The sequence below is a fragment of the Carassius auratus genome, chromosome 15 (genome assembly GCF_003368295.1).
Source record: "Carassius auratus strain Wakin chromosome 15, ASM336829v1, whole genome shotgun sequence".
NCBI lineage: Eukaryota > Metazoa > Chordata > Actinopteri > Cypriniformes > Cyprinidae > Carassius > Carassius auratus.
In genome coordinates, this window is record NC_039257.1 from 2,003,234 (window position 1) to 2,021,862 (window position 18,629).

The window sequence follows — 18,629 nt, forward strand, 5'->3', positions numbered from 1 at the left end:
TCATTTACCATGCATTTGATCTTTACAGCTTTAAATCCGGTGAATTAATTAAACATCATCTCTTAGACTTTGAAAGGGGGTAATTAGCATTTCAGTCCCGAATAGTGAAGTGCCACAAGGTGGTGGTATTCCTCTGGTTTGTGTCTGGTGGGGTACCGCAGGGATTGGTGTGGGGCCCCTTACATTTTTAAAACATATGCGATCTTGCACCTTGTCACACACAAACAACTGTGTTAGAGCCTCATCCATTAATTTACAACAGAAGAAAAGCATGTTTAGCAAACAGCTCCATGGTCGTTTGTTTCATGTTTAAACATTCAGTGATAAAATAATCACTGTTCGACACTAGATGTGAGGCGGAGAGGAGAAGCGCACGCCTGCAGGTGCCACGGCTGGTTGGATGCAGCCAGTCTCGGGGTTCACTGGTGGGAGGGGTTGAGTCTCGGGCTGGGATGTGTGTTCCTGATCACGCTCCGGCAGTGTTAGTGCGTGATAAGAAGACACTACAGCTGTGGCTCTCTGGTGCCCCGCTGTTTACCGGGCTACCGACCCCAAATCACCCACGATACACCTGTGGAAAGCACGCGCCATCGTGACCTTAGTGGACTGTGAAGCGGGGCAGGTAAGAACCGTCACCAGAACATCACCACATACAACCTGTGCACGGACACACGCTCTGCGCGCGAGTTTGGGTCTGTGGAAGCGATGATGCTCTGGAATGCGCTCTCATTCTGTGTTTAGCACTCTGCAAATTATCCACCTACCGAGAGAATGTCGGTTGTATGGGTACCAGTATGACTTACTGGGAATGTATCACGTGCAATTTCATATGCATTGCATGTGTGACTTGGTACGAATGTTATATTTGCAATGTTAAATATGCAATGTCTTACCAAGACTGAGGGGATACAGGAGGTTGTTTATTAAGAGATGTATTTGAGCACATGGAATTATGTTGCCACTGCAGTGTGATGCGTTTCAGCACCGCGGACAGCGCAAAGCTCCCGTTCCGTCGGTGATCAACGGCAAGGTCGTTCACTCTCATCCGTCCCGTTCGATCTTAGAGTGGAGCCCTCTCCCCTATCAGCCTGACATTTGCATTAATTTGAATGAAGTGTGCATTAAATGCCAGAACGATTTCAATGCGAATGGCTGATATTGGCGAGGTTTTTGTGGGATTGCAGTTTGATTCCCCTCCTATTGTTTCTTTTATGCCGGAGGCAGAAGGATGGTTCAGTGTGATGCATTAGTTATTTTCGCTTCCATACAGATCTTGCCATAATATTTTATTCAAAAGCGAAGCAGCTTTTCATCACCTCTCTAATGGACCCCACATTTGAACGAGGACCCAGAGTCCAATCTGCGGTTTGGCAGATAAAACCAGCCCTTGAATGCAGTTGAATGTGGGAATTCATTTATGCTGTTCTTTATTTGTATGATGCCATTGATGTGAAACTAATACGAGTTGCTTGTGAAAACCACACAGTGCAGCTTAATTCATTCTGTAAATGCTCTCCTGTTTTTATTGTAAAAAATGTCCCCTCATTTTTGGTCTCTCTGTGGTCTGCACTTGGAATGAATGGGTCTGACAGCCAATATTAGTGTTTTTTTGTTCGCATCAATGGCCTGGAAGCTTTCTTGGCTATTCTTGAATGTCCATTGACAGCCTTTTAGCAATGTTTTTGTTGCACTTTCAGACCCAGAACACACATTATATTCAGACAAAACATCATGGCACACTGAAACAAATGAACTTGCAACCATATAGACAAAAAAAAAAAAAAAAAAAATTGATGTAGAAGCAGCTTTCCCTCAGAAATTGAGATTTTTTTCCCTTTATGCTAAAATGAATTCATTAGTCAACCCTCGTACTCCAGAATGGTTTTATGGTGTTCAGTTGTTTACAGAGGTATACTGGTACTTTAGTTTGGACATCACATGTGTTCTGAAAGTTCCATTGTCCAAAGTAAAATTTCAACATATATTGTAAAAATATGATCAATAATTCATGGCAACATGTTTTTTCCATTACATCAACTCATTAAAATGATTTAACTAATGTCAACTTAATGAAAAACGTATACAATATTAAACTTAGTTTAAGTTAATCGGAGTTGGAGTTAAAAATAATTTTCACTGTCAACAATTTAGAATTTATTTTATGACATCATTCTGCAGGAAAGCTGTATAAAACATAATGTGAAAAAAACTGGTGTAAAATAAAATTGTTGTAGGATTTACTTTTATCCAGAAATTGCTAGTTAATTTCACAAATAAAATATGTTTAAAGCTGTAAGGTATGTTTCTTGTTTCTTTTTAATTGTTTGTTATGTTTAATAGCAATTAAAAGTAAAATATACACCAATTTTATCACACTTGTGGTTTTTAAAAACAACTTTACTATAGAATGATGTGATCAAATATTGAATGTAAAAGTTTAAGACTGGTCTAGAAACATTTTTTACATAGAAATTGCTATTCAATTTTACAAATAATAAAAAAATGTTTAATTGTTCTAATTAATAAAAAAAATGCAAAGACATTGCATGAAGTGTGAAATTTCAAAGCAGAGAGACTGAAATTGTATTTTCTTTGTTGAATGCGCTCTTATAATGTCAATCTAAATTTATAAATTTGAAAAATAATGTTTCCAGTGTACATTTCCCATATTTTGTCTGTTTGTGTGGATGTAACCACTGTGTCCATCTCTTCTCGTTCAAGGTTATGTGGCCTCTCATCGCATGCCATCCCCAACTCCAGGTTGCCACAGCAATGACCCAGCATCCGGCTCAGGGTCTTCATAGAAGCTCTCGGACAAATAACAGCAAGGTTCAAAGCCGCATAATTCCAGAATCCCCTTTTTGTGTAATCAAATACAGAAAGTTATGAGAAGGAACCAAGCAAATGAACTGAACTTCCTCACTATGATTGCATCTTTGGCCCAAACAGGAACAAAGACACGGCCTCTAATGTACTCAGAAATGATCAGCTTGTATCTCTTTGCAATGTTGCTACTGGCGTCACTGGCGACAGCGGGACAGGCCAGCGAGCGGCGCGTCGTGGCCCACATTCCCGGCGACATCATAATCGGTGCACTCTTCTCCGTCCACCACCAGCCGCCGGCTGACAAAGTGCATGAGCGCAAATGTGGGGCGGTTCGGGAGCAATACGGCATCCAGCGTGTGGAGGCCATGATGCATACACTAGACCGAATCAACGCAGACCCCAAAATCCTCCCCAACGTCACGCTGGGCTGCGAGATCCGAGACTCCTGCTGGCATTCCACAGTCGCTCTGGAGCAAAGCATCGAGTTCATACGGGACTCGCTTGTCGCTGCCGATGAAAGTGAGGAGGCTGGGGGCGGGGCCAAGTGTGCCGATCCTGGAGCCACGCCCATGAAGGGCAAGAAGCCAATTGTAGGGCTGATTGGTCCGGGTTCGAGTTCCGTCGCCATTCAAGTGCAGAATTTACTCCAGCTGTTTAATATCCCGCAGATCGCATACTCTGCCACCAGTATGGACCTCAGCGACAAATCACTCTACAAATACTTCATGAGGGTGGTGCCATCAGACGCCCAGCAGGCCAGAGCCATGGTGGATATAGTGAAGAGATACAACTGGACCTACGTATCTGCCATCCACACAGAGGGTGAGTGTTTCATTCCCATTAGCATATAATCTAGCTGAAATCTGTGAGTCATTTTAACTGATTCATTACAAGAATCCCATCATAAGATTTGTTTGTTTGCGAATTGGATTCAGTGATGAATTCAGATTTTTTATTTTTGAAAATTCATTGCAAGAATTAGATCATAAGAGTCATTTATTTCTTTAATCAATTAAAGGAACCTGATAAAGAATGAAGAATCATTCAGCAAATTATTAGGTTGTTTTAACATGTCTTTTTGAATGATTGATTGTAATAATCTTTTGTTTGAGAATTGTATTTAGCTTGTAATTCATTAGACTGATTCAACTTGTGTGTCTCTTTGACCAATTCATTACAGAAATTTAATTATAAAATTAATGTAATTGTGAATTGGATTTAGCAAGTATTTAATTAGCTGATTCCACTTGTGATTCATTAGAATGATTTAACTTATGAATCTTTTTGACCAGTTTTGTTATTTGTTTCAAAACTGGATTCAGCTACAGAAGTAGTCCATTTGCCTGATTCAACTTGTGATTGCTTTTGACTAAATAAACACAGGAATTGGATCATCAGATGCACTTATTTGTAAATTGTACAAAGCAAGTAATTCATTATACGAAGTCAACTTGTGATTATTTTTTAACCAGTTTATTATAGAAATCTTTTTTTTCTTCCTGCAAGAAACTCATTAGAGTGATTCAGCTTGTGAGTCTTTTATGATCTGATTCTTTGAATGAGTCCTTTATTTCTGAATCTGACTGCACTGCTCAAGCTGTTTGTTTTCCATGTATGGTGAAATGCCATTCAATGGTGGTCTGTTGCTGGTGTATTTTATCACAGTAGTGATGTTTACATTCAATTCCAAGTGCAAACTCATAGCTAAGATATGATTTGTTTTGCTGTGCTACTTTAGATTCTGCATCAGTGCAGTGCCACACACACACACACACACACACACACACGACAGCATTGAGGCGTGATGTTCGTGGTGTCTGTTACAGAAGTGTCACATGTATTCTGTCAGTGTGGCCTCTTTTAGTGTCAGATGGGAATTGTGTGTTAAGCTGTTTGTCAAGTATGTGTTTGGACATCTGTAAAGAGCAAAAGCAAAAGAAAAACATCAGAGTGTGACTTAAATGTCTGTTGATAGGTTTGTACATCATGTAAGCATATATTTCTCCACTACAAGGTTATTAAAATTTTCCTTTTCAATTTTGTGACACCTATGAGGGCAAAAAGCATAATTCAGTTTTTAAGGCTCTTGAAAGTGTGAAATGGACTAGTATAATTATACATGTGCGGAATAAGAAGGTAGGTGCAGTGATTAAAACATATGAGATAAAGTTTAACCTCTTTACTTCATGTTGTTAACTTTCTGTTGTACTGCTGTTTTGTGTTCATCTGCTGCTCCAATTTGCTCTTTTTACATTCACTATCATTTGATTCAGTTCAGAACTTTGGAGGAGGTTCCTGAATCTTTTGAACTTTGGAGCAGGTTCGTTTTTTTTTAAAATTCAGATTGGAAGTTCGAAATGGGTTCACAGATCATTTCATGGATTTACCGGAAATTATGGTTTGCGAATCATTATTCCAAACCAGACTACAGAAATCACAAATCTTCAGATATGAAATTCACAGTGGATATTGTTAACCTTTTGTTTTCTTTCCTTTTTTATTGAACGGTACAAAACATCAAACCTTTCAAACAGTACAGTTATTAAAAAAAACAAAGGAGAAAGAAAGAATACACAAATACAAATTCCTTGAGAAAATTAACCATTTATAATAGCAAAAGTGTAGCAATCATTTTTTATAAACTTTTAAGAGGACAAAAGATCAATATAGAGATGTAGTTGTCACTGCTTTAGGATTAGCAGAACTGTTCTTGTCTAGATCAACTTTAAATAAAGAAAAGATAGTTTTAGAGCCAGATGTTTGTTTATGTAAAATGTGGCTAGCAAGAAACAAACGCATTAAGTTATATTTTCCTATATTCTCTTTTGAGTATTCAAACAATGTCTAAAACAAAGAAAAGTTTTAAAAGACTTACAAAAATGATATTCGATGAACTCACCTCAATGACTGACTTCTTTTATAATTACATCCATAAGATTTTTGTGAAATCTGGATGAATCTGTTGTTTCATATTTAAGGAGAGGACTATAGTTTCAAAGCCAGACATCGATTGTTATGATTTTTAAGGATGTATGATTTAGTAAAGACACTATGACATGATCCTACCAATATCCAGTGACTACTAATCTGTCCCTAGCAATAATTTTGATTAAAAAAAATGAAATGTCTATTGTCTGCCGTTATGTCCCCACCAATGCCAAAATCAAACCTAAGTACTTGTGTCACATGACATTTACAGCTAAGGTGATTGACTAGTGAAACAAATAGTGCACAGGTCAAGAAACTACCAATGAGGCATGCTCTATATTCCAAGTCGTCTGAAGTCATAAAGTAGTTTAGTGTGAGAAACAGACTGAGATATAAGGCACTATTCTCCTCTTCCTCTCAAATCTCATTTGTGCAATTTAAATATGCACACGTTCAACTTTGACACATTTTGATTTGTTTGGCATCACTGACATCAGAGGGATGGAAATGTTATGGCTAAAGCATGCTGGGAAAGCACACACAGTAGTCATGGTAAATGAAGCCTAATCAGCATTCAGTGCAGAATGTGTGTGTGTGTGTGTGTGTCAGAATCTGGTGGAGTGTAACCTTCACTTAAGGTCTCAAGAACTTCAGCTTTCTTCCCACGCTCGCATCCGTCTCTCTCTCTCTGTTTGCGCATCTCGTACCGTCTCTCTCGTCTCCTCTCAGGAATAAGCATCTGTGGAGAGAGTGACTGAAGGATGGAAGAGAGATTAGTTTAACTAGATTGGGTGGAATTTAAAAGCAGAAAAAAGTGGGATGAGGCGAGCGCTGGAAGAGTGTGAGAGATAGAGAGGAGAGGGGTGGGTGAGGGAGTGAGAGACGGCCGTAACCGAGAGAAAGCCAAATGGCACGATTAGGAGAAGAATATTAGAGACGAGCAGAAAGAGAAATAGAATCAGTTCAGTTTGAAGAGATCGAGGAGCTCATCACACACACTTGCTTAGTCTTACAATGATAGTGTTCTTAGTGGAATTTGGAAATGTTCTCCAATGATGTCATGGTTCTGAATGGAACTTTTGCTCTTAAAGTGACAGTTTACCCCAAAATGAGAATTCTGTCATCTGTGGCTCAGTGGCAGAGCATTGAGTTAGCAGCGCAAAAGATTTTGGGTTCGATTCCCAGGGAACACACATACTAGTTAAAAAAAAATATGTCTAGCTTAAATGCCATGGATAAAAGTGTCTGCTAAATGCATTAGTCACAATCATGGATATAATGTGTCATTTTATTTGTGTGTGGATGTAAGTAGTATTAATATTAAGATGCGCTCATGTGCTCATTAATAAATATATATTAATATCTACCCTCTCTTTTTTACCCAGATATTAAGTAATGTTGAGAGTAGACAGCAGAATATTTTATCTTGCACCAACCATTGCATCTTTACCAAGCATCTGGAGGTGACACAGAAACATCTTAAAGGAACAGTTCACCCAAAAACTGAGCATTTGCTAAAAATGTACTCACCTTCTTGCCATCCAAGATGTAGAAAAGTAGCACGTTAAGATTTGGAGAAATGTAGCATTGCATATGCTACAAGTCCATCAATTGATATCTTGATTGTAAAACCAAGTCCATCATTTAGACATTTTTAACTTAAAACCATTGCTTCCAGCTGAAATATGTCCTCTGTGTCCATACTAACACTTTCTCCAGTAAAAAGTAATCTCAGAGATCAAGCACTGTCCAAAACAGTTCAAAACAAATATGGCTGTGGGTGTTGATGTGAGAGATGACGGGAGTTAGACTCATATTTTGGCCAGAAGCAATGGTTTAACATTAAAATGCCTTAATGATGGATTTGTTTATTACAAACAATCAGCTTTTCATTTCACAAGATGTTAATTGACGGACTGGAGTGGTGTGGATTATTGTATCAGTTATTTGAATTCTGATTCTGACGGCACCCATTCACTGCAGAGGATCCACTGGTATCTGAAGATAAGCGAGGTGTTATGAATGAATAAATTCAAGCGTCAGCTAAATGAATAAATGTTCTGTAATCATCTGAAGCGAGGTTAGTAAAGCTGTCACGTTGAGATTTTTTGGTTCTGGTTTTGAAGAGAAAGGGCTTCATCATGACACTGGTCTGCTCTCTCGTCTTGTCTCGATCTGTTTCTTTTCTTTTGATGTTTTCACCTGCTTGCCTGCATTTGGAAGACTGCATTCACACACAAACACAAACACACACACACCATGACACACCTGCAAGCACTTTCTTATGCACTTGATATCGCAGGTCCTGTAGGAGAGACGTGTCTCTTTGTTTCTCAGACTTCAGGGTGAATGAGAATATTCTGAATGATTATTAGTGACAAACTGTCATATTCTCCATGGCAACCTCTCTACCTTCTTTCACTCGCGGTCCTTTTCATTTGGATTGTAAACTCTGAGCTGCGTGGGTGGACGGAGGAGCGAGTGAGACAGGCACGAATAAAAGTGGGGTTTTGATGCGAGCTGTGTCGTTTCTATCAGCCGGTAGTGCAGATGAGCGCGGGAACACAGCTGGCTTAACGAGGCAGAGAGTGCTTCCCTTAACAAGTCACAGGAACCTTGAGAAACACAATCTCACAACCTTTTCTCAACGACACACGCAGTGCTACATAACAGACTCCGGCCGAAGCACGAAAGGACACTGCCACTCAAAAACCTACAGTGCTGTCTCATTTACATGCACTGGCTCATTTATTTATTTTGTGTCAGTGATGCCAATTGGATTGAATTCAGTCTGTCTCTTAGAGGCTGAATCTTGCAAAACATGTTTGGGTCACATTTCAAGCCAAAATCAAAAGAAAACAAAGAAGAACTAATATCTTGACGAGAATTGAAATGAAAAAAAAAAATTAAGCATATATTAAAAAAAAGAAACTTTTCTGCTTTGCATTACAATATTTCTCCCTAATCATAATGCAACCCCCCCAGATTTTTACATTACAAAAACTAAAATTCTAATATATAATAATAATAATAATAGATTTAAAAATTATCCATGTTAAATTATTAAATATATATTAGCCATTTGTAAGTTAATTCCCCCAAGTGGTTTCAGTATATTATTATAAACATCTCGACAAGCAAACAGCAAAGTTGACTCAACCAAAGGACCAATAATGAGAGTTGGGGGCGGGGCTATCTATTTATCTGCCTAATGACAGTATAGGAAACTTGTTTAAAAACAGTGTAATTTCAGCGCCACATGCATCACTTTTCTAAAATAATGACTGTCTTCATCTTTCAGGTTTGTGAATCTGTATAGACTTTATATCAGAGGTTATATGGTTACGTTTCATATGAAGCAGTGGAGACACTGAAATGCATTGCCAGAGTATCATGGATCTGTTACCATGTTATTGTCACGGTTTCCGTTTCTGCCAAACAGGGTGGAATTTTTTAAGTATTACAGCCTTTCTAATGTAAATGCGTCTTTGTTTTCCGTGTAGCAGACACTTCCTGTTTTATAAACAGACAGGTGACAGCTGGAGTCCTCAGTCTGTGGTGTTTTGCTCATGATGTTGTGTGTTTCATCTGGCTATAGCCTGAACATATTCATCTAATGAATAAGATACAGATACCGAACCGAAACCTTGCCTTGATTACAGAAACAGAATCGAAAATTAGTTTTAGAGGCAGTGAAATTTATTACATTTTCATAAAAGCAATTTTTTGATTTGGAATAAAATGCACTGATGAATCCCTCACAATATGGGCAGAGACATTTATTAAGAATGAAAATTGGGTCAGTTTTGATTTCATGTTGTTATGCCCATTGCACAATGGCACAAACCCTTTTAGTCGCAGTTTATTCCTTTAAAATGCCAAAAGGAATCACTGATCATCTCAAAGCCTCATGGGAGTGAGAAAATGTGTTTGTGAATATGGCATCTCACACCCTGATCCGCTGCGGGCCGTTTACTGTCATCCTAACACTGCTGATGCTCTCTGACATTTACACAAACATCTATTCTGATCTCTCTGACCGGCCGTGGCTTCATGATCCCCTCGCCGTCGGGGCAAGACTCAAGCCAGCTCTAATTTCAGCCATGAGTAATCTTTTGAGGCTGGTGTTAAATGGTGGCGGGTGACTTCACTTGCTTTTGGAGATTTTGGATCAGAAAAGTGAAAATACTTTTCTTAAAAGTTGAATTTAAATGCTGCGAACTAGCTCAAAGAAAAGATTAATCGTGCAGCATGATGGCTTGGCAAAATCGTCTTCGTCAAGCCAACATAAAACAACATTTGTGAACGATTTCACTTCATGACACTTTTATTAGGAAGAAAAAATGGAGTAAAAACATTCAGCATATAAGAATGATTTCTGAAGATCATGTGACACTGAAGACTGGAGTGATGATGCTAAAAAACTCATATTTGCATCTCAGGAATAATATATATTTGACAGTATATTCACAGACAAAACTGCTATTTTAAATGGTAATAATATTTCACAGCATTGCTGTTTTTAATGTATTTTTAATGTATTTTAATGTAATAAATGCAGCCTTGATGATCAGAGAAGACTTTTTCAGAAACATTAAAAATCTTACTAATCCCAAACTTTTGAACTGTGGTGTGTGTGTGTGTGTGTGTGTGTGTGTGTGTGTATGTATATGTATATATACACAAATATATACTCAAAAACAGGGGTTTGGGTATTGGACAGGATGGAGTCTTTGCACTCCGCTCTTGTCTTCAGCACTTTTACGGGAGGCGACTAGTTTTTTAAGAACTTAAGAGGACAGAAAATAATTTAAAACTAATGTTTAGAGAGACGATGGCCAGACTCAGTGTCTGAATGCATCACAGAGAAGAAATGAGACCTAAACCCCATTCAAAAAACCCAATGACTTCAGTTCAGTGGAACCGGTGCTAAAATGCGACTTATTTTTGGGTTCTGTGGTAGCTTATGCAAACCTCTATAACAGAGGTAATTTATGGTGAGACACTACAGGCAAAAATGCTATGTTTTTTTTTTTAAACAACTCCCTTTTTATCATGTCAAAACCAGCTCTGTTCACAGAGACCCGTTTCGGTGCATGTCCCTTTAAATGCTAATGAGCTCTGCTGACCCCGCCCCTCTCTTCCATGGAGTGATGAGCTGTTCTCATGAAGACTGTAAACTTTAGCCGCATATGTCATGGAACTTGCTCACTAGCACAGTATTAGGAAAGGGGATTTGCAAAGAGACAAACAAACAAACAAACAAACAAACAAAAAAATAACTTGTATACTTATATACTAACTTCTTCTGAAGGAGAAGCTGGAGGGGCCTTTGCAGAATTATGACACACTGCCTAATATCTGTGAACAGCTTGATCTGAGACACTTCCTATGATTTACTGGGATTTAAAAAACATACTATATTAGTTTTTTTTAACCCTATTATCTCCCCTTATATATAGAAGTTTTAAAGATGCTAAGCAATGGTTTGCAATGCAGTGCTGCAGTCTTAATTAGTAATTTTATGGTGCTTTTTCTGGGGTGGGGGTCCGTCCCCATTCATTTTGATTGCATAAAAAGGATGGTATGAAACTTCTCCACCAGTAAAAGAAGGTCACACACGTGTGTGTGGAAAGACATGAGGGTGAGTAAATAATGACACCCTGTTTATTCTTTCCTAAATTTTTCTTTTCCAAAGTCATCTTTTGGATTCACACACACACACACACACACACACAATTTGTGTATTTACCACAGCAATTAACCATGATTTTTAAATGTCATATCAAATCAAAATAACACACGCAGATCAAATTGTCAGGCATTCAGGATGTTTGCAAGTTGTTTTGCAAGTCTGCACCGGTTTTATTGTGCTATTAGGAAATCTCTGGGCTTTATTGATGATACAGCCGTCTCCGCTAGCTTTGACCTGAGTTACATCCATTCAGAACGCACTGGAAATCTGCCCAGTCTCGCTCTCCATCTCTCTTTTATGCCTTTTAACTGCTGTTCATTGGTCAGATAAAATGAACGAGTTCCCTTTTGTATGGAAATCCAGCGGAAATTAATCAAAGCGGAGAGAGAGTCACTTTTCTGCTCTGATGAAAGAAAGGTTTTCCCACCGCTGTTAAATAGCCATCCCTTTAATTCAAGAGAAGAAGAGACCAGAGCGATGGTGTGTGGGTGTCTCCTGATTTTATTCTGCATTTCTGTTTCTCAGTTTTCTTACTTCATTAATTTTGCCTTCTTCACCATCTGCCGTTTCTCCTTCAGATGCTTGTTATGCTTGTTTTGTCTCGCTGTACAGTCTTAGACATGCTAAACAATACCTAATAATGGATTATCAAGTTTTCCTTCTAATGGCATCTTCCCGTTCATCTCATCTGCATGAATAGTTAAATTAAGATTAATAAAGACAAAGTCATGATACAGATGCATTTTTGAAAATTTTAACATTGTGAGAAAAAAAGGTTGAATAAAACAAAGATTATTAAAACATTTTACAAAAAATAGCAATTCAGTATTTCAGCTCAGTGTTTAGTTCAATGTTTAACTTGATGTTTCTTTGCAATTAAAGCTGCGGTAGGGAACTTTTGATGCTTTAGCGGTTAATAAACAGAACTGCTTGCATCTTGCGGAAGAACATTGTAGCCGGAACTACTTCTCTCTGTTTATGTCTATGAAGAATCACAAAGGTACTGGGTTACTCCACCGCGGTACCCCCGAAGCAATCTAAAATAGTCAGAATATAAACACTTATTATAGGTGCACCCTAGTGATTCAGGACAAGCCAAAAACACGGTTTGGAAAATGGATTCATGGTGTACTCGATTATTATATAAATTTTTCTACATTTTGAACACAAACAAAGTTACGGACCCCAGCTCTGATTGGTTATTTCTTAACGGGAGCGATAGATTTCTGCAAATGGCAATAGGACACTGGGAGGAGCCAGAGGAGCTTGATTTTTTCACAGATTATCTGTCTCATATTCTACTGTCAGGACATAATGACAGGTTTAATAAATATGTAAAAAATATATTTTTACAAAAGTTACCTACTGCAGCTTTAATTGTGAATTTGTGAAAGTAAATACTGCATCAATATATATATATATATATATATATATATATATATATATATATATATATATATATATATATATATACATATATATATATATATATATATATATATATATACATATATATATATATATATATATATATATATATATTTTTTTTTTTTTTTTTTTTTTTTTTTTTTTGTAGCACAGGATCCCAATTCTGGTCTTTTTCGAAGACTCAAGTCTTTTTGCTGCTTTGCACTTTGTTTTAATTGCATTGTATTTAAATTCTAGCTTGTCTTCATTCATATATATGGCCTTGATGTCATCCTTTTTGGAAATGAATCAGTAACTTTTTATTAATGTAACACGCTCCTCTGAACATTGAGGTCTATTAAGGAACATGTAGCTGTTCATTTGAACAAGTTTGTAAAGTTTATGGCATCAGATGAAGGATATTCATTCATTTTAAAGATATTCTTCACCTAAAATTAAAATTTCTGAATTTTCTTGTTGTTCCAAACCTGTGGATCACCAAAGAAAAAAATATATAGAAGTCATGGCAACAATTGTTTTTACATAATACTTTAACTGTACTTTAATAATTTAAGCAGTTTCAACTATATTTCATGTAAGAGATTCAACTAGACAAAAAAAAAATTTAAATGCATTTTTACATGCATAAATAAATGTTCCATCTTTTGTGTTCCAAAGTAGAATATAAAGTCAACAAGGCTTATGATGACACTAGTGTGATTAACTATTGACAGAACATGCAGTTTCAGATTTCTTTGAGTTTTAACTGTGCTCAGTTCTTTGTTATGTCAGTCAATGGTCTCTTGTTGTCTAAGTAGGCGAATCTTGGACAGAATCGGTTGTAATGTATGTCAGATTTGTTGTCGGTAGTCAAAGGTTTGGGATGCATGAGGCTAGACGTTTTGTTTCGTAATTGATGAACTCTGTAACACTGAAGCTGTTATTGAATCAAAACTGAACTGACATCTTCTGTAGAGCTGCTTTACAACTGAAACTCAATTTATATGAACAGCCTATATTTACCTGTTTGTTATTGTGAATCTGCTTTGAACCTCTCTGTATTATATAAAGTGCTATTTATTTCACATTGTATTTAATCATTATTTCACACGACTGTTAGTTTCATCACACAATGTAGTTGATTTCAGATTTGAATCCTTGTGAGAATATTTAGCACAATCTTTCATTTAGTCTTTTAATGCTTTTTATCAAATTTAGTAATATTGTGATTCATTAGGAGCTGGTTCATTTGGTTGAACTCTTTAAAATCCTATGGAAAACATGGATAAATGCTTACAGAACCCACATGGTGCTGATAAATGATTAGTTATTGGCTGATGGAGTCCCTTCTAACTGTCAATCACTCGAGCCAGCCAATAGGCTTAAAGCAAAGGCGGGGTTATGTGATTATGATGTAATACGGCAGAATTCTCTTATTTGAATATCATTAGCATAATCACAGAGTAGGACATGTAGAGTAACCCAGCGAGGACAGATTCTCCATCACTATACTGTGTGTTTCCTGTGGAGAGGGACATGTATGTGCCATCTGCTCACACAAATCAGTGCCGGATTCCTCACAAACCAAAAACGCTCGTAGGATTTTGATGTAGTATGTGGTTAAATCATGGAAATGATAGTGGAAGTGTTAAGCTGAGGGGAAAATGCGTTTTAAGAGATGGATTTCAGATGATATCACCACGGGACATTTTTCAGCGCGGCGGGGGATTTTTATCATTCGATGCCGTTGGATACTCCACTTGATTTAGTGCAAATACTTAACACAATGTAACGGGCTGATAACTGCATCTGGCTCTGATACATGAGCAGGGGGGAAGCTTTTAGGACATTTATATTTTAAAAAGCCCATATTTTACACTCCTGCAGCATTTTATTTTCTCCCCATAGAGTTCAGTTATTATGTCAGTTAGAAGAAACCAGAAAGGTTTTTTCAGGATCATTTTATCTTTGAGCGTTCGAGTTGAAGAGGATTTTGCTACTGTACCTCCTATATGCAAATGAGGCCTGTTGCGATTGGCTATAACCTCTTTGCATGTGAAATTAGATTCATATTTACTTGCAGGTTGTGTTTTCAGCTCCAATATGTAAAAAAAATAAAAATAAATAGATAGATACCTGGAGTAAATTTTACAAATATTAAGTCGATGCTTTAAAATTTCACTTTTTTTTCAGTGTGTTACATGCTATTTATTTGTAATTAATTGTGAAATTTACTAGCAATTTCTGAGAGAAAACTGTTCGTACACTAGCTTTTTTTCAGTGTAGTCATCCTTCAATAAGTCACATTATTTTATTAAATATATATTTATATATATAGTACAATGATATGTTTGATATTAATGATATTAATTTTTATTGCATACTGTAAATAATTAACAACCAATTAAAATGCATTTTATGGTAGCATTTTTTTATTTCTTTTTTTAATTTGATTTAATATTGCTTGCTCTGTTCTGTTTCTATTCTGTCTGTTTTCTTTTTATTCTTTAATAATAATAAAAAACACCTTGCTATCTGTGCTGTGTTAAGCTAACTGAGACTTGTTTTAGCACTTGCGTATCATTGCTCTTTTGTTGATTTTGATTGCTTCCATTGCCCTCGTTTGTAATAAGTCGCTTTGGATAAAATGAATAAATGGATTTGATACCATTCAATAGTAGCCACAGAACATTGCTACAAAAAAGAGTCACAGAGGAGCATACAATAAGTTTTGCATCAATATACTAGACTTTTCACATGTTTCAACAGCATTCAGGATATGAGTCAGTCAATACAGGACTGGTTCAACTTAAAAAAAAAAAAAAAATGTGTCATCATTTACTCACCCTCATGTCGTTCCAAACCCGAACCACTTCTGTTTCTCCTGTGGAACACAAAAGAAGATATTTTTACACAAATGTGAATAAAAAAACCAGTCTGAAGTCTCTGGGGTATATTTGTAGCAGTAGCCAAAAATACGCTGTATTGGTCAAAATTATACATTTTTATTTTATGCCAAAAATCATTAAGATAGTAAGTAAAGATCATGTTACATGAAGATATTTTGTACATTTCCTACGGTAAATATATTCAAACTTAATTTTTGATTAGTAATATGCATTTCTAAGAATTTCATTTGAACAACTTTAAAAGTGATTTTCTCAATATTAAATTTATTTTGCACCGTCAGATTCCAGATTTTCAAATAATTGTATCTCAGCCAAATATTGTCCGATCCTAATAAATGCATCAATGGAAAGCTTATTCTTTCAGCTTACTGATGTATAAATCAAAATTTTGAAAATTTTTCAGTGAATACAGAATTAAATTTTAATCTGTTCCTCATCATATGACTTTAGACAGATGCATATAGTCATAATTATGTCTTTTAGGTCCTTTCAACTGTCTTTTTATAAAGCTTGATCATTCACTAGTTTGTATTGATGAGCAGCCTGAACATTCTTCAAAACATCTCATTCTGTGCTCTACAGACAGAAGTTAGTCATATGGGTCTGGAACAAATATGAGAGTGAATAAATTATAACAGAAGTGTAATTTTTAGGTGAACTGTCCCCTTAAATCCAGAAGAATGAATGAAGAGCTTCACATTCCTTCACTATCGTAACAATAAAGTCTGAAGCGCAGCCAGAGAGAGAGAGAGAGAGAGAGCTGATAGCATCTCTCTTCAGTGTGTCTGCTGTAATTACAGAGAAACACACTACAACACATCCATGCCAGCACTCTCTCAGGTAACACTACTGTTAGCCTTACAATAACACACACACACACACACACACTCTCTGAAATCTGATGGATTTCTGCTTGGGTTAAAAAGGGCAGTTCAGCGTTTGACGTTCAGATGTTCGATTTTCTGCTGTAATATTTATCCACTTTCCAGCCGAGCGAGTGCAGCACTTTGAAGTGTGTGTGTGTGTGTGTGGTTTATGAATTAGATGGTGTTTAGACATCCGTTCCTTTAGGAAATGGCTAATGAGATCTCTATCGTCTCTTTTAGACAGCAGTGAGATCAAATGGCTTTTATTTGACAGATTGTTTGGAGGAAAAGACTCTTTTGTCTATAGAATGTCAATGAACAAGAGGAGTGACTGGCCGCACACTGATCCACTCGAGACTGGAAGTCAACAAAAATTATTTTATTTTTCAAATTGCATCGTGCAAAAAGGTGCAAAGTGCATGTGGGTTAAAATCAGAATGGACACCAGCGCACTGCTCAAGATACCTGAATATGCAATCAAAATGTATAGATCTTAATATGAGTTCAAGCTTTTCTCATTCAATTCTTGCAAAACAAATTGATCTGAGCTATGTCTATTAAAAATATCAAATTACACTTTCATTTGTGTCTTTGTAGCTCTCTTAAGGAATTTTAGAACTATCGTTTATCATTAAAGTACATGTAGATATTTAAATAGAATATATTTAAGATTTTGTAAATAGAAGTTTTCACCATTAAATACTAAAATAGTTGTTAGTTATAATTGTCTAATTTTTTAAATGCTATTTTACAACGTAAATAATTTATTTTGTAATATAATATTTCACTTTATATGTTAACTCAACTTAAAGTTAATATTTTCTGCCAGAATTACTTTTATATATTTTATTCATTATTTTAGCACTTTTATTTTATTTTATTTTCCCCATGACGTTGTGCATATTTTTATGTATGCTTTTTTTTTTTTTTTTTTTGCTTTTTCTGAGCTAAAGGACTGTAAAATATTAATTAATTAGTTCAAATATTTTTTTTTTTATATTTATTTAATCAGATGTTTAGTTGTGGGTAATTTCATGCTTTGAAAATGATATTTTGTATCTTTTACAGGAAGATCTATTTTATACCAGTATTATATTTAATTAATTATATTTAAATTAAAAATATAGAAATACACATTTTCACTGTATATGGTAAATCAGCTCAAAGTGAATTAATATTTTATTTTATTTTTGATCTCTCTGTGATGTTTCTGGGACATTATGGGTCCTCAACAAACAGAGATCATTAGTTTAATCGAATGTTTAATTTCATGAGTCATTTCATGCTCTGAAAATGATCTCTGATCAATGATTCAATGATTTTTGACAGGAAGTGAAGGCCGGTTGTTCTCTTTATGACTGGAGACTGATTGTGTCAACAGTGTGTGTGTGTGTGTATGCCATCTGTTCGTGTCTGCTATCTTACTGTGAGACTAATTACAAGACTTTACATGTAACCACATCAACCAGGACCAGAACCTGAAGAAACCTCAATCCTCTCACACACTCATCTGACACCTTCACAGCTTCATCTATATGTATTTATGAGTGTGTGTGGTTGATCTCTATGTATTTTTTGTGACTGAGAACCAGGTTTACACCTCTCCATCCTGAAGAGAAGGCAACACTGGAAGAAAGAGTCATCATTGTCTGAGCAAACTTGAATAAATCCATACAGCTGGAGTCCGACTCAGTGTCAGTATTTCACACAACGCTCTCTGTGCAAACAAGTGAAATCTGCTATAAAAATGTGAAAAGAAAAACCAAAAAAAGTTTGAGTTGGTCTCTACACTGAAAATGGTGTAGGATTTATATTTTAATAAATTCCTAGTAATTTTTTTTTATAATTACAAAGAAATGACAGGTAAAATTTAATTAAATGTGAAGATCTTCTTTATTTACAACTAGAAATTTTTTTTTTAAAATTATATTTATATTTACATAAAAAAGTAGTCTGTTATGTTTTCATATTGATATCTTTTCTGAAAGCTGCGTATTT

General features: G+C 36.0%; 1 protein-coding gene across 1 annotated transcript in view; it reads left to right on the forward strand.

Annotated features, from left to right (window-relative positions):
* Positions 1-244: 244 nt before the first annotated feature.
* grm5b (glutamate receptor, metabotropic 5b) overlaps positions 245-18,629 on the forward strand; it is a 47,931-nt gene continuing 29,546 nt past the window's right edge. The window contains exons 1-2 of the mRNA XM_026281644.1: positions 245-622; positions 2,722-3,648. Of these exons, the coding sequence (XP_026137429.1) occupies positions 2,886-3,648 (763 nt within the window). The 5' untranslated portion in view covers positions 245-622; positions 2,722-2,885. The remainder of the gene's footprint in view (positions 623-2,721; positions 3,649-18,629) is intronic.